Genomic DNA, 20,431 nt, shown 5'->3' with positions numbered 1-20,431 from the left:
GGATCAAACGGAAGGCACATCAAATGGAAGTAACGGCGGCTCGGGTTCGCTAGAGGCCTCCTGCTGCTCCTCCTCCTTCGGATAGTCTCCCCGAAAGACGGGAAGCGAAGGTTTGCACGGTTCTGAACCCTCCAAGGGCAGGCGCCAGCAGAGAGACCGGCCACACACAAGACAGGAAGGCATGAACTGTCAGGTTCCTTCAAATTTCAGAAATCGCATGACATATTCAGCCCCAACATATTCTTACTGCTTTGACACCTTCAGGCTATCATAGAAGTTGGCGTCGCCGAATCAAGCACAACATTGTGACCGATTCTAGAGTCTGGTGAATATTAACCCTCACCGGCGTACCAAACAACAGTTTCTGCTACTATATCATACCGTACAGCTCTCCAGTAATAACTCGATGGAACGATAGATACAGATCTCGAGGTGAGTGTCCCTTTTTGATGATTTCCTCTGGGGCTCACGGAAGCCTATTATTCTCAACTAGCGTTCGACCGATACCAACGTATGCCATTATGAATATTATGCTCCCCTTGCAGGGCTCTGTGTCCCTTTCCGTCGCAACTCGTTCCCCTCTATCCTGGAAGAACGAGCCTTTTCGGAAAGTCGCCGAAAGGTTGATGGGCAAGGCTTGACCAGGCCCCTCGAGAAGAGACAAGAAACACAGCTGCAAGCCTCAATTTCAATCAAGCAGCCGTCCCAAGTTGGACGCTCCAAACTGCCTTGTCAAGAGAAGAAGGCCACTCCGCCGAGTATCTCCATAAAACCAACACGGTCCAGGATTCTCCGTACCAGACTGTCAAAGGCCGCGCTCTACGGCTTCCAATCGTGAGTTCATCTAGTAGCCTCCTCAAGACGCCCTTCAAAGTCGAACTATGACACCCATGGGCAACATCGACGTTGGGCGTCGCAACGACGAAAATTGCAATGCTTCTCGGAAACTTCACAACCTCGCAGGACAGGCCCTTATCTGGGTCACAGTAATGCGTTGTCGAAGCCCGATAGCAATCATTTTATCCGTGTATCAACGTGCGAGTCACTGCGAGGGGCTGCTGTCCAATGTGGAGTCGAACCGGAAATCACGCGCAGAACTTCTCCTCGAGCGCATCAGTTCGCCGGCCACACTCGGCGAAAGGAAAGTATGAGGTGGGATCGTCCTACCTACTCAACAAGGCATGTGGGCTTGCGGGCGTCCGAACGGGGACCGTTCTCCGCAACGCAAGTATGGACACACGGAGCAACTGGTGATCTCCGACCCGGACCGGTCGCTTGTAAGTCAAAGAGGACGAACTCTGAGGTTTTAACGGCGACCATCAATTTCTACAGCGTTATGACGTCGAGTCGACACGATTCTCCATGGTTCTGTTTACCCAAGCGAAAACCATAGGACCTCATTCAATGTAGAATAATCCGATTCGCATACTCAGTTGCGGCAGACCGGCACCGATCGATTAGCCCCATATAACCCGGAACAGCGATGCCAACTACGGCCCCACCATCCCGCGCCGACGTCCCGGCACTGGCGCTTGGGGGGGACGGAAGACCATCCAATGGTAGCACATGAAACCAGCCAGCAGCGGCCAAAGCACCGAAGAAATGGCACACGGCAACCGGGCGTATCCGTTCCACACGTTTACAATTTATCCAAAAGGTTTCCTCTGCCATTTGCCCTACCGATTTCCGAGCGAGAGTCACGTTCTGGCTCTGTCTTTGCTCAGAAAGACCAGGTGAAGAACCGTGGCTCCTTATCTAAGGGCAGTCAGTCTACTTCGAGGTGTCCCTCACAAACCGTAAAGAAACTTCTCGCAACCGTAACTCCCATCCCATCAAGCTTTTGCAGCCACGGAAGACTGAAGGAGGGACGAAGGATGGCCAACACCTCTCCCTCTCGGAGCCCCTCCCCGCATCGACGTCAGTAAACCACCTACCAGCCAAACTCAGTTCCTCTGATCCAGTGCCGTCTCTCTTCCGTTACCTTCCCCCCCTCCACCAAATAGCTCTTCAGCCTCGGTTTCGTCAAATAAGCCGCCCTGTCATCGCCAAAGTCACAACCCAAAAAAGCCAAACAGGCCTACTCCCTGCTTGAAATGCTTGACCTGCTATCTCTCAGAGTCCCACGGGCGACCCAAGCAACCGACGCACCGGCAGAGGCTTTCCAAAAAGACACAGGCAACGATATCGCTGCTAGGGGAACATTCTCACACCCACCATAATCAGTAATCAAGACTGCAAAGGAGAAAGATATCCAATGGTAATTTGTCGCATTTCAGAACTTGACCTCGAACTTGCTGAAGCATGACATCGCCGATCGTGGTAGAAGATTCCTGGACATCATTAGCTTGACGTTTGCCTCGATCGAATAATGAATCGTCAGCCATGATCCCTTTCCCACTACCCTCCCGTCTGTGCTCCCACCGACTTTGTCCACGTTCATTTGCGCAAATGGATGGGTGTCATGTCAGCCAAGCCTGCATGCGCGCATACGTTACCATTACAAGTTTAAGCTCATTACGGTCAGGCCCTAGGTGCATGTGTCATAAAACAAACGCCAAAGATAAGAAAAATCATGATGAGAGTCAAGAAACTTTTTAATTTCTGGGAAAACCACCCGCGTCTGGTAGGTCCTCCCTGGTATCATCTAATGCCCGCCCCACTCAAATAGAAGTATGTACAAGTGTTGTTGAAGAAACAGTATGGACCTTTGTCCGGTTGACTGGACGCCGGCCCTCTGTCGATTAGTGCGTGAAATACCAATTTTCCTCCCCTCTTCTATGGGCCTGCAGGAACGGTCTCGACGTGCTCTCTCGATTGTAGTGAAACTCAAAAAAACGCCGCTTTGTGATTTAAGGTTGATTGTAGGTGATGATGATGACTCGTTGAATTTCCGCAAACGGTGTTCAGACGTCAAGTCACGCCAAGCCTGCTCCCGCTCATAGCGCGAACAAGACAGCGGCGAAACCGGCCATCATGAGCGAGATGGAAGCGCCGCTTGTAGAGGCGGCACCGGGGAAAGGCACGATGGAGCTTGTCGGCGAAGAGGTGGCGGTAGGGGCGGCGCCGGTTCCGCTCATGGTCGCCGCAGTAGTGGTGGAGCAATTGTCGTGCGTGTCGGGCTTGGTGATGAGCTTGAAGTTGGCGCAGCTGATGCGAGTCTTGTTGGCGAAGTGGAAGACGAAGCTGCGGTTACCGAAGAAGGAGCCGGGGCCCTCGACGATGGAGAGGTAAGGGTCGACGTAGGTCTTTTCGTAGTCGACGGCGACGGCGCCGTGCTTGCCGCTCAGGTCACCGACCTGGCACGTCTCGGGCTTGGAGCTATCGCATTTGGTGGCCTCGCCGCGGATGAAGGGATCGAGATGGGCGAGCGTCTTGGTGCAGTTGCCATCCTCGGGGACGGGGTCAACGTGGAGGTGGTAGGCTGGAGGGTGTTAGTCGCAACGAAAATAAGAAATGAAAATTGAGGGACTGAGCATACTGAAAGGACCGCCCTCCTTGGGAAGGTTCGAGAATCGGACCTTGAATTCGACACCCTTGCCATCGGGGGCAGTCACGGCGACGATGGAGCCCTGGACGTTGCCCTCAAGCGAGCCGGCCTTGTAGAAGGGCTTCTCGGGAAGGACAGCCTCGTAAACAACACCGGCCGGGTTGGAGACGATGGTGGCATCGCCAAGTTCCTGAGAGTCATGTTAGTACGCTTGAATCCTAGCATGTGAATTGAAGACGTGGTGACATACGCCAGTGGACTGGGAAGCGACACGGCCAACAGCCGCGGCGGCGATGATGGAGACGACGGAGAAGGACTTCATTTTGGCGGTGATAATCTTGTTGCAATATCCTAGGTTGCTGAGGGGCGGGATAAAACTGGTTGGAATGCGGCAAGCGATGATCAAGGGCGAGCTTGTGAAGTTGGGGGTTAAGTGAAGGGTAAGAGGGGTTGGGAGAGCTTCTTAAAAGAATAAGAGACCGTGGGGATGCCCAGACCAAGTGATGATCCAACTGGGGAGGTAGTGAGCGTAGGTTGGAATTGGAAAGCTAATGGAGATCTGCAAACGGCAAGAAGGTATTGGGTTGAGACTCTTTATGGCCCACACACACGCTCACTCACACGAGAGAGAGATGTGATGAGGATGGGACCAACGACAGCCCCCAATGCCACGGTAGCTTGGCACCCTAGAGGCCGGTATGTATGCGGAATGCCAACGGCAGGGTGAATGACCGCACCCCGGCTGCGCTAGCTCCAGATTAATCAAAGAAAGGAACGAGAGTCAAGAGGAGGCCACAACATCGGATGCTTTGAGCCATCATGTATTTCGTACGACCAGGGGGGGAAGAGGAGTGGAAGGGGATGTAGTGTAGAAACGGCAGCTAGCCGTCGGCGCATCTAGGCGAATGAGAAGAATGTTTCTCTCGCAAGGTACGTATCGAAGCTTTGCGCTGCCGGGGTGGACCTTGTGCGCCCTGTGCTACGAGAGAAGAGATGATGGAAGGGCAAGCTGCAATCTGCAAGCTGCAGGAGGGAGAGTCATAGGAGGAGGAGGGCCAGGAGTTGGGGGGAACGTCAAAGAGACAAGGCAGGCAGGTGAGTTCGCAGGCGGTAGGTAGAAGGGACCGTCTTGCTCTTTCGTGAGTCGTGACGGGCAAAGGAAAGTTCAACTCAATGACAAGGAGACTGGCCATTGCCTCAATAGCCGACGGGGTTTACCTTACTAGTATTGATTAGAGTACGGATACTTCGGTACGGGAAGCGGAAGCGAACACAACCTCCTTCACTCTGAGTATTCGCAGTCAGGATGAATAGATGGTCAATAGCTACGAATGAAGTCCCTGTCCCACGCCTAGAGATCTCCATGACATGGTCGAGCCAAGCAAGCACCAACCTCGGGACTTTTGATGGTGTATCCGTAGCTGTAAGGGCCGGCAGGGGCTGCAAGGCAAGGAAAGGAAACACACAGAGAAGGGCCAGAATCCTGGTAGGCATCTTGCCCGATTTGGCATCTCGCTTGCTGGGATTTGGTGCGGGAACAGCGGAGGGTAAGACAGGCGGATGAGCTCGCGCCAGGAGCGACGGGAGGGATGGACGCAAGGGAAGGGAAATCCATTAGCTGCCACTGGGCAGACGAGACTGGAGTAGCAACGCTGAACTCTGGGCCACCACATACATTGCATGGAACAAAAACAAATAGGCGGTTGGTGATGTCTGACTTTTGTTTTCCCATGCACTGCGCCACCTTGGAAACCCATCTCGCCCCTGCCAATCAGAAATAGATTGCGCGCTCCAAAGAAACGTGCCAACGGCGAACACAAACAAGTTCGGGGGCTTTTAGGGGCACGCAGCTCGCAGATGCGTATAGATACTTATGTTGCTGAACATGCAGATAGCCGCTCAAAGAGCAGGGCAAGGCTGACGAGTCGGTGGTCGTGGAAAGAGGAAAGCTCAAAGTTAGACAGAGAAGCAGTGTCACTACATGTCAGAATTCTGCCAAACAAATGACCAAGAGCATTGGTAGAGACAGAGGCTGAGGCAGAAACGGCGGCTATCCAGCCTCCTCTTGACGTACAGCTGTCCGTCTGCCTTGTTGTTGGTTTCAATGATGGAAATGAGCCTGCTCTACGACGAGCCTGGGAAGAGGTAGACCTTGATTTATCCCAGGCACCAAAGAAATTGTCTTTTGGTACCTGCGGGCGCATGAGCGTGTGACGGACTATGTTGGTGTTGAGTGGTTATGATGACCATGGTAACGATGATGGTCATGATGACATTGATGTTGGCGGGCTGAACATTAAGGTGGTGGAGGCGGAATTCCATGGGGGCCTCGCTTCAGGCCGCCATAAGCTGTGGGCCAGTGAACAGTCGGCCTTTCTCAGCGTGCCCGTTGAACAAGCACCTTGTCCCGTCATAGACATCCTGGCTTGCATCCCCGACCCAACCAACGTCCAGCTGAGGGGCTCCTGATGCGAGTTGTGAGTGACATCTGTGAGCTCGGATGCTCTACCAGTCGTCTTCTGCATCCAAGCGCGCTGTCTCCTTCGCTCAGATGAGTCCGTCACTTTACCCACTCACTCACTCTTACCACATGGAATCCATTAGGCGCGTTTTGAAAGACAACGGCTTCTACGAGGTCCCGTATTCGACTGTCCGTCCCTTGCCCTAGGACCTTGATCAAAACTGCTGCCAGCATGACAGGGGCTGATGAACGGCCCCCGCAGACTCAGACGCACTTTGGTGCCAGGCGGGAAATAGAATAATGGGCAGATGGTTGGGTTGGTGACTGGAAATTTGGGGGTAGTTGCAGACTGCAGACACCGGAACCCTGACGATGAACATCACCCAAACATTTGCTCTCCGCTCCCAACGCTGGTTTGCTTTGCTCAGGGCTGGCTTTCTTTTCTTCTGTGCCTCTCTCTCCCCTTCTAATATGTTTCAGCAAGCCCACCCCGGGCCTTGCAGTTTGTTCAGCCCATTTGGACCAACACATCTACCAAAGACCAGCTCGCAATGTTTCTTTCAGGTAAGGCGAATGTCGGTAACGATATTTCCATGACCAGCAGTGCCGCCACCTTTCCAAGGCCATGAAGTTGGACTGTTTTGATAGACCCCATTCAATATCGCTCTGTGAAATTGGCTCGCAAACATGTTGTTAAAGCCCTCTGGGCAGGGCTCAGGACTCAAGAGACTCACCTCGGGCTAGTATCCATTGGCGAAGCGCAGACGTACCTCAAACCACCAAGGAGAAGAAGTCAGCAGGGCGCAAGTCGTGCGAGTGTGACACAGGAAGATGCTTCCCCGAACTTGCATCCATCCTCTATGTGCCCTCTCAATGTGCGTGCTGTGCCACCTTGCCTTGGCTTGCCTAGCCCCTCCAAATTGTTCCAATAAAGTGCTTGTAGCATGCTAATTATCGATGGACTCACCATGTTGCCCTGCCCACCCGTACTGGTTGGTTGACAAGTTTCAAGTTCCATTCCGAGCCGAAGAGCAGCGTTACTAGCGCTGACCGGCTGGGAAGATGCGTGGTGGGTGGGAAGTTTTCGGCGCCAGTGCCTTGCAGATCGCTTGCGACTCTGCTAGTCTCGATTGATTGGCATTCCAACCCTGGCAAGGCTTCCCGATGCAGTCACCAGTCACCTACGTTGCAAGACAAGGTCTTATTGGCCCCCAGGCCCTGGACCACCTCTTCCAAAGGCTGATGAGCGCTAGCATCCAAAGCGAGAGAGTCTGGTACGAAAATACAGGGCAGTGTGGAGTGGGATTGTTCCGATACCCGGTCGTAGAGAACCACCAGAGATGCGCCAACCTTTGGTGGTGTTTCGAAAGGGTGCAGTTGTAAGCTGCAGAGCGTTCTCGCCGTGTGGAAAGGGTTTCCTCATTCGTAGCCAAGCTTGAGTCGAACATCACTCATAGGGTCGAATGACTCTCTCGATGACCTGAGCTCGTCTTCTCATCCTATCCTGTCAACCTCTTCTCGTCATGCAGCGGTGACGGCCATCGTCCCGTTGGCGCAATCGGCACCTCTGTGCCACTGTCGTCAGAACATTCGCTCTGCCGACATGACGAAAGATCAACGCTTGGTGTGGACGTCTGTATCCAAGGCACAGGATGAAGGACATGCTCTCCTTTGGGTCGTCTTCGGGGATGCACAAAGGACATGCCAAAGGTCTGTTCACCTATCCTAAAAGCTTGAGTGTACTGCGAGTGTTTCAAGAGAAACAAAATCTGGTGATACCCAAAAGTTTGGCGATATCGTATAGTTCTGTTCGGAGGTGGACCATCCGTCTGGGTCCAAAGTTGCTGTTTCAGCTTGTCATGTCACTGCCCAAGCGATGAACACATTGGCGGCCCTGCCGTTTGGCTGCTTTGCTGGCTTGATCCCAGACTGCCAGCAACAGATACCGCCCGGTCAACTTCTTATCAGGCGAACTGCTGCCCACTGGTCCTGTCAACACCGGTGACAAACGGCCGTCTCTTGGCATTCGATCTTTAGTGGTTTAAGCTTCTTCCATATCGATGCACCGTTTCTCCACTGCTAGATGGGCTAGAACCGTTCGGAATCTCAACAGAGCCTCCACTTAGCAATAGATAGCACAGAACACCGTTTCCAAGGTGTCAGGTGACGGCTTAGCACGTTTAGCTCAGACTGGCCTCGGGCCTGATTCTTTGCACGCTAGACCTGGCGTCACCTTGTGCAGCTTCTCTTCATGGATTTTCCCCCTTGACAAACATGCGCTTGCAAATTCCGTCGTTATTTTTCTCCAGTATGGTATTGCCCAAGGTCGGGGTAGAGGGAACGCGTTTCAGGCTTCAGGGTTCTGAGCAGACGAAACCATTGGGGGCCGACTGTGCCTATCGTGAAAGTCTATGTGGGACGGCAAGGACGGCCATGTCGGATCCTTGCGACCAGTAACCTGAGGCGACTAACGGCTGTAGTCGCCGGCAGAGCTTCGTATTTTCCAAAACCATGGTTGATCGGGGATGGGTCTGCTGCGATCTCACGGGGACGATCCGATGCACCTCGAGATCCGGGAAGGACCACATCCGTCCAAATTCGGCGGGACACGCAGATTTCCTCAAGAGCCATTGCAGATTGACTGATGGTACACATCGATCTTGAATCTTAAGCTGCTTTAGTGTGAAAATGAGCATGTATCCGCCATATGGAATAGGATGATTGAGTTGCAGAACAGAGGTCCGGGCACAGACTTGCGAGCGGCCCCACCCGCGCCGAGGCGTGGCCGGGCGGTAAATTCGGCGGGTCTTTCTTCCGTCCGTGTGTGGCTAGTGAGCGGCTGACTGATGTGTGGCTGGACTGGACAGTGGCTGTAACTCCAAGCCTGGTAAGTCAGGCAAGCTTATTGGACGTCACCGAACTGGTGTGGAGCTCGGCGAGATAGGTAGCAGCAACAGCCTCGACCTTCGCGATCACTGCCAACGACGCCGCCACACGCATCACGACCCAACGACTTCGCATTCGTGCTTCATCAGACATACAGCCAAGAAATCAGGCCTCCGCCACAAACCGTAAACATGAAGCCTGTCGTCAGTGCCATGCAAGCATGGCAATGGTACGCCCTCCCCCGATGCAGTATCCCCCTTGAGCCAAGCTTCCGAATACTAATTCGCCTTCATTCGATAGCACTGTCATCTCCGTTTTCGCGATCGTTATCCTCGGTGTTCTCGGCATTCTATTCAAGCAAAACCATCCCGAGCTCGTCGGTAGCGAGGAAGACCCCAAGGACGGCGGCGCTGTTGCGGGCACCATCTTCGTGTCTGTGATGATCTACATCGTACGTCACGCACCCTCCTCCTACACATATTGGCAAAAAATGCACGCGCTTTTGAGGAACCAAGTTGCTAACCGCCAACACTAGGGTTTCTTCGTTTTCTGCGGCTTCCAGGGCCTTCTCCACGTCCGGGAGAATAGACGAGGCGCGATCGCATTGTAATGATACGGAGAAGGGGTTATTGGAATGTGCAGAGCATGGCATCAAAAACACATTATGGTTTTCCTGGCGTTTGGCATCACGTTGTTGAATTTTTGTATGGCACAGCTCAAGCACCCGCCTCTGCCTGCGGCGGGTTCCCCAGCCGGATGAGAGGAGGAGGGTCAGCTCTTTTGAGAGCGTTGTTCCAGGACTTGAGCTTGTAGTTATTAGCATGTCGCTATGAAAGAGCAGGAGGGAGCATGGGTTTCGATGTACGAAAGATATTCTTTTTAGAGGCCCGCGCGGAGTTTCGTATATAATGAGCAAGCGTAAGCTCTTGTTATCAAAGGCGCGAAGTGAAACCCTTTGAACAACTTTCTGCGCTCGTGTTGAAGTTCCGACTTGGCCAGATACACTCTCATAGTGAGGTGGCTTGCGGGCCTGGGCGAGAAACACATCTCGACGACGGAGACGTGGAAATGAGCCTGCAAGTCAGAATATCTATTCTCACCACATCATTACGGCTATTACTTACCATGGTGTGATAGTTCTTCTATCCTACACTGTGCATAGCCTGCTATGTCTGATGCTTCGGCTAGAGTCTACCCATCATATTCCTAGCTACATCGAGGATTTGGTACTTTACACTAGACGTGATGCAAACTACGCTTAATGATTGAGAAATCACTTCAGCTAGCACGATTCCAATTGCTAAGTCCCTCTGAAGTGTGTTTATTGAACCAGGCTGGCGTGGCGATCCAGGTATGTCCGAATGGTCTGCTGGCTCTAATCTACTGACCCGGATTGGAACCTACTATTTATGCCATCAATTCTGAAGAACGGTGATTTTGATTGCCAACTCCGTATTGAGGAGTAATGTGTGCGTATGCTCCAAAAAGTGCGGTGGATTAAGGAGGCATTTGTCTGCGACTAAACGCGTGGTAATTTGGCTGATTTGCAACATTCTGCAAGCGTAGTTAGCAGTGTATTTCACATGAAGTCATTGATTTACTGAACTGCTACTGTTTCTGCGAGATACAAAGACAGTTCGAGGCAGGTACTTTGAGCTTGCGTAACTACACCGAGGCCAACTTCGGCGATCGCATCTTCCAGTTTCATATATCAACTAGTATGTTACAAACGTGCTGGAGTCTACAATAATAACCTTCACTTCAAGGGTTAGAAATATGTGAGTCGTGGTTCTAGCTGTTGAGGGAGTAGACGAGGTAGAGGTAAAGAATCGACTGAGCAACCTACCTCCACAAAACTCCCCCTTACTCTTACTCTTGAGAGGCGAAACGTCGAAACAGCAAAATTCAAGAAAAAGAGTCCAATCTATTTTCAAAGCTCTCCGTATAGCTATCGCAGTAACTGATATTCGTGCGAATGTTGGTTGTGATTTCCTTGCTCTGTAGTGCTGTGTGGCCTCCATGGATGTCACGATGCCCTCATTCCAGCACATACGACCATACCCATTGGAAAACTCGGGATCCCGTCCGCTCTCCCATAGATAAGCCAATGAGGGCCGGATTAGTAGTTGGGTCGGTGACGACCAGCGAATACCTGGTGTTGTATGTTCTTTTGCTTTTTGGATGATGATGGAGCGAGTGGATAACGAATCTTTGCTAGTTTGGTCTTCTTGCTAAGGTCGGTGACGACCAAGATACTCCAGCGAAGTGAGAGGGACAAGCAAGGGTGTGTCCTGGAGTATCTGCCTTTCTTTGCTCTATTTGAGAGTTTTCTGGTGTCCAAATGGACTTTACAGGGACCGTCTCAGTAGACCTCCTTCCCCTTACGAGGATGGCAACTTATACCATAACGTGACCGCGCTCTTTGCCGGTTGCACAGTAGGCTATGAACAAGTACATAAGTGATGCTTCTAGATGGAAACGATGACCCATGGGTATCCTCAACCCATAAGGACCCAAAGTCGCGGGACCCATGAGTAGCGAACAAACAATGAGAACCTGAATTGCTGAAGTTCTACCCATGGGATCCAAATCCGTGGGGACCCAATTGGTGATTACCCGGAAACCCACGAGTGTCTCCAGTTCGACACTTGAGAACTTTGGATCCCCAATTTCACAGTCACCCAAAACCCATTAAGTCCCGTTTACCTATGGGAACCCAAATCGTGATAAACCATAGGTACCCACGAACAGCCAAACCCGCACCAAATTACAAGAACTAAGGTGTGAGACCACCACTGAGCTCGCCACTGATCCTTCCGTCAACCGCCATGGCTGCGACTTAGAAAGATCGCGCGTATAGTGAGTAGAAGCGATAACAAGCTTCGAAGCTCGGCACAGAATCTACCAAAACCTGTATAAGATAATACGTGAATAGTCACCAAGACCAGCCAGAGGCCCTAGAAACATACACGAGACTTTTGCTTCAAAAGACTTAAATTCAGGAAAATGATGTTTGACTCAGAAAATCTGGCCTATCGTGGTTGTTGATACTGGTAACCTCGCTGCTTTGCACTTGGGGAAGAAGCTGATTTCACACCCGACGGAGACATGGCAACAGAGATAAAAAGTCTCACATAGGGTGTCCATATTCGGGTATCGTGTGTCGAACTGAACCAGTACGAAGGTGCCGTATAGATCAACAGTTTTCTGGCCAATGTGGCCAGACCGCGATGATCTACATTCATCGCGGCATATTAAGTTTAGAGGAACCTTAGCCGGTTATTTAGTGAACACGAGGCGGCTATTCCGAAGATGGTTCGTCTCGTCCTGTGGAATGGGATGAATCCGTTTATATCCGGTACTGCGTACAAACATTAAATATTATAAAGCCGCAGTCCTCGCATCCAGTCGAGTGTACCCTGCCAACCCTGCCATATCATACATGCTCCGACCCCATCGACAACCTCCTACTCTCCCCCTTAGCTCCAGCCTTCCCGTAAAGCTCAAAATCCGTGTAGACGCTACTGATCGCGACTCTGGCGGCGGGAGGCGAGTTCCACTGAGACGGACCGCCTCCGTGGGGGTGCTGTTGCTCCGCGGCCGACCAGGCGTCCGAACCGACGCGGGAGACTTTCTTCGCCGTGTTGTACGTCGCGTACGTCTCCCCCGTACCCGCAGAGGATTCCCCATCTCGCAAAGGCGTGATACTGCTCTGCGGGAAGACGCACCGCCACGCGGCACGCAGGGTGGGCATTCCGAGGACGAGGTTGCCGACTAGCATCGCGGTACTCGTCTCGCGCACGCACCACATAAACCAGACGAAGTCGGTTGAGTAGGTGAAGACGGCGACCTTGGTAAGGATTGCGCAAAGCATCTGTTTGAGAGACGTTAGTTAGCAAAGCGAGACTTGTATGACGGGAGGAGACGGGGCCTCTTCAGGATAGAACTTACAACGAATACGCCCATGCTAAAGAGACAGATGAGAAGGAGTTTCCTGTAGCGATATCGCATTTAGCATTCAAATTCTATCCTGGATTAAGATCCTGTCGTCTACACAACACGAAAAGGGCGTACGTACTTTCCGATTTTCATCTTTAACCGGCTGATTAATGTGACTGGGATTAGAAGAAGCACCAGATCCGTCGATAGGTTCATCGTGATTTGCAATATGTTGTAGTTCTTCCATGTCAAGCATTCCGCTGAAGAAGCAAGAGTCAGCTTCCTTCCAATAAGATGTTCGTGAAACAGCTGATCTCATGCCATCGGCTTCCAGTCCAGGAAGAGACTCACCGTTTTCTGGCTGAAGCTCCATGTACTCGGAAAATGGCCTGCACCACCCTCCGTATAGTGAAACGATGACTGCAACGTATGCAAGCCCGGTGTAAGCTGCAACGCTGACCCAAGTCTTTCGATAATGGCCAAAGAGACTGCTAACAGTGAGCACTTTGTGCTACAAAAGCGATGGCAAAAGGGATTGACACGTACGTCAGGCGATTGTATAATAGCAGTAAACAACACTTATTACCCCAAAGTGTTGTTTGCATCGATGTTTCGGATAGAATGTTCAGTATTCCCATCTTGCGACCAACTGCGGCATACTCATCCGGAGTGAGGGCGTCAAAGTCGGTCGTCGCAACGATGTCAAAGTAGATGTATAGTGCGGAGATCGAGGTAGTGTATATTAGCTGAGAGATAGCAAGTTAGCTTCAGCCGCAACACCTTTGATCAATTGTGGGCATTATGGATATCTGCGGCAGGATTGATGCAAAGACTTACGACTATTATAGCCATCAATATGTCGTCTATAGTCATTTTGTCGAAGAACCTGCGCTTGCGGACGAGGTACTGAGATTGACTGAATCGGAATATCAGTATGAGACTGGATTTGGGAAATATCGAATATGATTTACTCACTATCTCATTACGACCGCACCAATCGCCAGGCCGTACCAAACCCAGCACTCTGCTCTCGTGCTGAGTGGCATAGCCATCGCGGCGGTGCCTCCGGCGGAATGCCCGCCAAGCTGGTGTCAAGAATGTAAGGCTCGCTGATGACCGGATGATGGCGATACTTTTCCAACCCCAGAATCTTCTTTTCTCTTTCTTTCTTTCGATGAATCAGTTTCCGACCCTCCATCAAAATCAAGGGCACTGGCAAGGTTCCACAGGGAGGGGTTCACTCACGACTATATCGCCGGCGCGGTGGTCTGTCGGAACGACGAGGCATTCCAGTCCCGAGAGCCACTGAACCGCATGCGGCTTTCGAAGGGGGGAAGCATGGTATAGATGCCCAGAACAAACCCACAATTGCGAGCCTGCCTTGACCCGTTCGACACAAAGATGGCTTTGAGCCAACAACGAACTCAAAAGCCACAATCGCAAGCTCGAGGTGAGCGGTTCTCCAATGACGGGGGGTTCGCCTCCAAATACTCGACGTTGAAACTAGGTAATGCGTTAACAGTCGATGAAGAGAAACACACGGATGGCTGGTAAAGGGCCTGATTCATGTAGTATCTGGCTGCATTCGGATGGGGGATCGTCAGCTATCGCTGGTGAGTTTTAGCGCCAGCACTACAAAGCACCAAACATCAACGGGGTCGGAAGCTTCCCCCATTTCCCGTTCCCCCTCATGCCCCTCAATGGCGACTTCAAAGACATTCTAAGGGGGGAACGACACGACTCAGACAGTACTGATTCTGTCCCCCTTCCCCTACGGACCCGCAACGGCGACGATGCCCAGGAGGCGATCACCGTCCGTGAAGGTCATTTCTATTTCCAAGCTATCCAAGCGTTCGCCGAGACAAGTGAGGGGAGAGCCGAACTCGTTGACCTCCGAATCTAAGGGACGGAGAGAGGTCCGACTTGGGCTCATGTATGGTTGATCACTTTCATGTTATCGTCGAAAAGGGTTTGCCCGCCCGTCCGCGAACCCGCCCATGCCGCGTCGCATTAGTGTCTCCCGCATTGCTAGTCTCGTCTGTCCGGCACTTGGTAACCGATGACGGACTGGTCGTGTCTGGCGGGCGCAGAATTACTATCATGTCAAGCCCGTGCTATGTTTCTCGTTGTCCCGGCCTAGGTCTGGCCAGGGGATTGAGTACGCGAGTGTCTCGCCAGCTGATCACATCACAGCAGCCGTCCGATGTAATAGGTAGGGTGGCTCACTTTGTGAGAACGCCACCGCTCAGCCACGTTTACCTGCAGAACCCGAGAATCAGGTTCGCCAACGGCTCAGTTTGCACATTGACTCGGGTTTTCGTTTAAGTCGGTTATTGCAACCATTGAGACGGCGGGAAGGGAGAGTGGACTCGGCTGATATTGCTATATAACCGACTGTGATACCCTAGACGAAGCGAGATTTGTAGACACGAAGATGACGCTGTATCTCAGATTCGAGAATTGATCGCGTTATTCAAGAGGTCTTTCGGGAAGCTCGGGCGGCGTCAATTGTGGCTTCGACCAGACGAGCATGGCCCGAGTCCGTCTTCTTCCCGTGCTAGCCCTCGATTCGAAGCATGCTTGAGCGTCCTACACGGCGATACTGGTAGGCCGACATCCGGCATGGCTGGATCATCATCGCTGACGGGCTTGGGAACACAAAGTCCAAGTCGCACAAGGGGAAGAAGGGCTGACTTCAGCCACGAGATGATCTGGGCAGGTCATCAGATGAGGTGTGGGAAGTTCCGCTGACCAATAGGTGAATGAGTGCAAGCCAGGCTTCCTGATGAAGACGATGGCGACATATGGTGAGACGATTGTATATCTAACAGCAGTCGCTGGCCAAGATGAGGTCCGCAAGGCAGCTGGTCAAAACCTTGGCAACGCAAAGTACTCAACATATCTAGTCGAACCAGCTTGGTTGTACTCTGAAGTTACGAGGTCTCATTACAGAGGAAACTTCTTTCAAGAGACGAGCTGGATCATCCAAGCCCGAAGCAGGGCTGTGACTGAAGTTGCGGCCGAGAAGCCATCCACATGAATTCATGATACCCTAGTCCCCCATAAGATGGGGGTAGGCTTGTGTCACCATGGCACTGAATCACCTAGCCGGCCAAATGGCGTCCAATCCGCGTAAGACGGGCGTGGAGGTGAAGGTATTCATGGCCAACGAGAGATGTAGGGAATGATCCTATGCTTCGGAGAGTAAATGATTTGTCGACAGTGGCATAGCCCTCCTTTCTAGATCGTGAAACATGAGCGATGTGGTTAGAGAATTGTGGGTTTCCAAGTTGTTCTGATGCTGCAGGTATTTCACTAGCTCAGTTGCTCAAAAGCAGCTTCTGATGGGCCTGCAATAAATGGCAAGCGACTTATCTATGTTGGAGCTGAGACGGGGTAGGGAGTTAGCCTCATGAGACTTTATATTGCAAAGCCTCAATATCCTATGCCGTTCTGTTTCCACCGGGGAATAGGAATCGAAATTTCTTCATCCCCGTTTTACATGGCGCTGTCCAAGGAATTCACGGTTCAAGAATGTGCCCAGATTTCTGGATGCTGGACTTCGGAGCGGCTAAGAGCTGATCCTCTGATATTTCACGTGAAGAGGTGATTATGTTGCTCGACTGCCAGCCTTAGGTAAGCACGAGGGATGATGAGGTGCCTTGGCTGACATAATCCAAGCTTCCGTTCATTTCTGTCCCAAGCTGCCCGTCAAGCCCAGTGCTCATAATCACTAGTCACAGTGTGGCGGTGAGAGTATTGCGTCATGTAAACCAAAGGACCTGCTCAGAAGCCATGCCCAAGCACTTGAAAGTGACATGGCCAGGTGTTGAATACTAAGGGTGTCCAGGCCGAACTCCCTCGCACCCGCTCTTCACGACCACCTCGCCCAACGACGACCGTACCTTCGGAAAATTTTCCAGGAATGGAGATCGCCGGGTGCCGGGGCCTGTGGCAGCATGGCCGGGGCAGGCCGCAGACCGACCAAACGGGCCGGGCAGAAGACTTGGGCCAACTTTTACTTCTGGGCCGAACTGTGTACGGAGTTTTCGTACCTCTGTATCCCGTACAGAATACCGAATGATGGGTTGGTGATGATCCCAGGTGGGAAGAGCCAATCATGACGAGTTGAAGAGCTCCATCATGTGGCTACTTTGACGTAGTTCTCTCTGTTTCCCCCCAAGGATCTCAGGGACCAACACCGAGTTTTCGGTGTCGCCGCTCCCGCTAGCTCGGAAAGCCAATTTGGACCTTGTTCGGACTCCGGAGCAACAAAAAAAAAAGGAAAGCTTGGGTGTAGAACTTACCGAAGCCCGCCAGCTCGAGGCGAAGGGCCGAGGGGGCGAAGATGCAAAGCAAGTTAGAAGTCTGCAGAGCGGCATATCAAATATTATAGCGAAAAACTCCAATTCAGTCGCATTCCCCGCGCGCGTGCGGCTACCTTGTTCCTGAATGGATGTTAGAAATTGAGCTTCTGACTGGCTGGTTGTTCGGCAGAGTTATCATTACGTAGGATCATCACCACTGTCCCCGTCGCCCATATGTCTGGGAAATCCGGGGTAACATCTGCTAGTGTAGATATCACGCGGGTATCAATATCCAGTACTCCGTAATGCATAAGAAAGTCTACTGACCGAGTACTCTGATAGATTTGACTGCTAGGCGAGGAGACGAATGAGGCAGGGAATCATTGAAAGAAATGAGTCGCGGCACTTTGCTACTTTCCTCTCTTCCTCACCTAGAAGCGAGACCATGTCTCACAGACAAGCCACCGGGCCTCAAAGAGGATGAACAGCCCAGGGAATGCACAATGACGGGGAGCGCAAATTGCTTGAAAATTTCCTTTGCCCCAGCTTTTCTCATACCTAGGTACAGCTCGCCCATGCCTACCTAGGTTCTTCGCCTTCGCTCTTCGGCTGGGACGAAATTCGCGCAATTGCCAAGCAACCGCCAACACTGCCGCCCCCAGCCTAGAACTACCATATTTTCACGACCGCTCCGGACCAGGCGATGCGGACGGGCTACGAATGGAATTGCGCAATCCCGAGGCACTGCCAGGAAAGATAGGCCAAGAGGGGGGGGTTTTCAAGTCAAGTGTTCACAAAATGATCAAACGACGCCGGGGTAGGTAGGTGGTTCCTGCAACCTCAAGTATCCGTAGTGCGAAGTAAACCCATGGCCACAGAGCATGCAAAAAAAATCCGGGGTAGGACTGCATAGTGCAGCACTGCAGACCCCCTCTCAATTCTTTACCGCTGGCGCCTGGACTGCACGCCGAAGCGCAATATCGCGATGCCTTTCCGTTCGACCCTTTCTCTTTCCTTATTGCATAAACCAGCGAATCAGCCCTGCTTTTGTGAATGTCCTTCCTTAAGTTACGAATACCTGATGTACACTTCACCGTCTTGGTTCCCGTCACACCGAATGTGCGTTTCACACTTACACTTACACGCAGCAGCACCTTCCCCTCTCGCGTGTTTGCCATGAGGCACGAAGCGAGCGGCTAAAGAATTGCCATCAAGTGACTCGAATTCCCAGGTAAACCGTAAAACGACAATGGCACCCCCTCGGGACTTTACCTGTTGGGGTCCAGTAGCCGGGGGTGGGAAGAAACGCTGTTCGTGCCTGGTCTTATTCAGCGGGTGCGTGGTGTTTTCGACTGGATGTCGTTATTTTCATTACGTTTTAGTTTGTCAACGTTTGCCCCTCCACACACGGTACACCCCTCCCCTCTCCCATGACTCTCCGCCAACGCCTGTGAGAATCGAGGCCTCGTTTCAATTTTTCTCTTCCCCCAGCTACAGAATTTTTTTCAGGTCTGGCCCACCTATTCTCCCGCCAGCGCGGTCTGAGACGTAGGTACATTCTCCACCGCTATAGTGGACAGCAAGAGAGAGAGAGAGAAAATTTATGGAAGAGCACCTGGACAGATCGGTGGACCGAGAGGCCAACAAGCTTGGAAGCTCAAGCAAGGTCGTTCGTTCATCGCCGAGGCCGTGCGTGAGCAGCGAACGCAGGCGTGCACACCCCCGGGGATGGCGCGTATGTGGAGAAACCAGCCAGCCAAGGAGCCTGTTGCAAGAAAAGAATGATTGACCTTGTGATCAACTTTTTTGGCTGGCGCACCCTACGTCAGGCAAGGCCAAGGATGACTTGCGCCGTAGTTGGGAAAGGTCGCGCAATAGCTGCTGCTTGCAGCCGAGAATCCCATCCTTGCTCTTCCTCCTTCCCTGTGGGAGGGAAGCACCTCACATGGACGGATACCTAGGGGGTAAAACAAAGACCAGATATTATGTGCTTGCTGTGTGTTCCTCATTCTGTTCCTATAAAGCTCCTTTGTCCCGTCTTGCACCACCCCTCTAGCTCACCCGTTCCCACCATACACACACATATAAACCGGAGAATCTGTTTCCCTGAGAAATCATAGAGTCATACCTTTGCCTACCCGACTGCACCATTCACGTCCCAATTCGACTCGACAATTCCATCCGAAGAGCGATTGCGCATTAGACCATCTTAGACGGAACAGCACGAACATCTCCCGAGTCTCATAAAGACGTTTATACCACACACTTTTCCCACACCAAATCCCACATCACAAACTCCAAAAATGCTTGCCTCACACGGACGCGGCGGTGCCGGCAACATGGCCGACACCTCAAAGTCGCCCAAGATCACCCCCAAGGACCTCGAGACCCCGACTCTGAAGACATCTGTCGTCACCACGGGCCGCGGCGGAAGCGGAAACATGGCCAAGAACGCCGACCCCTACGAGACTCGTTTGCGCCAGGACGTTGAGGCGTAAGTGCTATCCCCATTGAACTCGAAGGAAGCAAGTAAAAGACCTAAAGCTAACATGAGTTTCTCGATCTAGTGTCCCACGACGCGAGAGTGCCGGCGCATCCCACTTTGGCCGCGGTGGTTCCGCCAATGTCTTCAAGGGATCACCCGAGGAGGAGGCCGCCGCCAAGAAGGCCAAGGCCGAGGGCGCGAGCGCCGTCGACGACGACGAGTCTGCTACCACCCTCCGTAAGAGCAAGAGCCCGTCACCGCGCCGCAGCTCCGAGGAGAACGCCAACGGTCTCGCCGCCAAGGGCAAGCAGTGGTTCAACAACCTGACCAAGAAGGCATAAAGCCCTCACCTGCTTCGTCTCTTCTCTTCTGTTCTTTCTCTCTTGCGCCCCCAATGGGCGGGATTTACGTCTGCATTGTGTCTCTTCTCGGTATGAGGAGTCATTAGCGATGGCGTATTGTTGAGTTGGTGACCACGCTTGGACGCCACAGGGCGTTGAAGCCTTCTTCATCGTTTCGGCGACTGGAATGTCCAAGAGGACTGTTTCTTATCAGGCCATCATTGTACAGCGCTTTTGCCACGGAGTTTTCACGGATCGGGGATTTTTTTTTCTGCTGGAGGCAAACAATAAGCGTCGCTAATGGCCAGCGGCTTGTTTGAAGATGTTGAAACGACACAAAAAAAGTTCTTGATACCACGGTCGACATGATTTTCAAGGATAATTACGATACGGGAAGGAAAAGCATAATGGAATTTTTTATTTTATCCCATACAATTGGCTTGTGCTCTGAACCATGATATCTTCCTTGACCATGAAATTTAGGAACTGTTATGGTACTATTACAGGAGAACATTTTGAAGCTGC

The 20,431-nt window shown here is 52.1% G+C and overlaps 7 protein-coding genes across 7 annotated transcripts; 3 read left to right on the top strand and 4 right to left on the bottom strand.

Annotated features, from left to right (window-relative positions):
• Positions 1 to 449: 449 nt before the first annotated feature.
• Positions 450 to 641, top strand: CABS01_05339 (uncharacterized protein; the record flags this gene model as incomplete). The annotated part of the gene is made up of 1 exon (XM_060538709.1): positions 450 to 641. The coding sequence occupies one exon, from the start codon at positions 450 to 452 to the stop codon at positions 639 to 641; it is 192 nt and encodes a 63-aa protein (XP_060405881.1).
• A 2,295-nt stretch (positions 642 to 2,936) lies between these two features.
• Positions 2,937 to 3,809, bottom strand: CABS01_05338 (superoxide dismutase; the record flags this gene model as incomplete). Its single annotated transcript, XM_060538708.1, has 3 exons — positions 2,937 to 3,421; positions 3,479 to 3,677; positions 3,738 to 3,809. 3 exons carry the CDS (start codon positions 3,807 to 3,809, stop codon positions 2,937 to 2,939), a joined length of 756 nt encoding a protein of 251 aa, XP_060405880.1.
• A 5,216-nt stretch (positions 3,810 to 9,025) lies between these two features.
• On the top strand, positions 9,026 to 9,444 carry CABS01_05337 (uncharacterized protein; the record flags this gene model as incomplete). The annotated part of the gene is made up of 3 exons (XM_060538707.1): positions 9,026 to 9,063; positions 9,135 to 9,285; positions 9,370 to 9,444. 3 exons carry the CDS (start codon positions 9,026 to 9,028, stop codon positions 9,442 to 9,444), a joined length of 264 nt encoding a protein of 87 aa, XP_060405879.1.
• Positions 9,445 to 9,550: 106 nt separating this feature from the next.
• On the bottom strand, positions 9,551 to 9,881 carry CABS01_05336 (uncharacterized protein; the record flags this gene model as incomplete). The annotated part of the gene is made up of 2 exons (XM_060538706.1): positions 9,551 to 9,641; positions 9,787 to 9,881. 2 exons carry the CDS (start codon positions 9,879 to 9,881, stop codon positions 9,551 to 9,553), a joined length of 186 nt encoding a protein of 61 aa, XP_060405878.1.
• A 2,389-nt stretch (positions 9,882 to 12,270) lies between these two features.
• Positions 12,271 to 13,825, bottom strand: CABS01_05335 (uncharacterized protein; the record flags this gene model as incomplete). The annotated part of the gene is made up of 7 exons (XM_060538705.1): positions 12,271 to 12,708; positions 12,786 to 12,828; positions 12,913 to 13,033; positions 13,125 to 13,261; positions 13,320 to 13,519; positions 13,611 to 13,689; positions 13,785 to 13,825. 7 exons carry the CDS (start codon positions 13,823 to 13,825, stop codon positions 12,271 to 12,273), a joined length of 1,059 nt encoding a protein of 352 aa, XP_060405877.1.
• Positions 13,826 to 13,864: 39 nt separating this feature from the next.
• Positions 13,865 to 14,277, bottom strand: CABS01_05334 (uncharacterized protein; the record flags this gene model as incomplete). Its single annotated transcript, XM_060538704.1, has 2 exons — positions 13,865 to 13,941; positions 14,019 to 14,277. Coding segments are annotated over 2 exons (336 nt in total), but the record flags the coding sequence as incomplete, so codon positions are not given.
• Positions 14,278 to 19,383: 5,106 nt separating this feature from the next.
• CABS01_05333 (uncharacterized protein) lies at positions 19,384 to 19,906 on the top strand (the record flags this gene model as incomplete). Its single annotated transcript, XM_060538703.1, has 2 exons — positions 19,384 to 19,574; positions 19,648 to 19,906. The coding sequence occupies 2 exons, from the start codon at positions 19,384 to 19,386 to the stop codon at positions 19,904 to 19,906; spliced, it is 450 nt and encodes a 149-aa protein (XP_060405875.1).
• Positions 19,907 to 20,431: the final 525 nt, after the last annotated feature.

This window comes from Colletotrichum abscissum (assembly GCF_030869225.1).
Source record: "Colletotrichum abscissum strain IMI 504890 chromosome Unknown Scaffold_10.1, whole genome shotgun sequence".
Classification (NCBI taxonomy): Eukaryota; Fungi; Ascomycota; class Sordariomycetes; order Glomerellales; family Glomerellaceae; genus Colletotrichum; species Colletotrichum abscissum.
The sequence above is the reverse complement of the archived record's forward strand: the minus strand, read 5'-3'. Positions and strand labels throughout refer to the sequence as shown.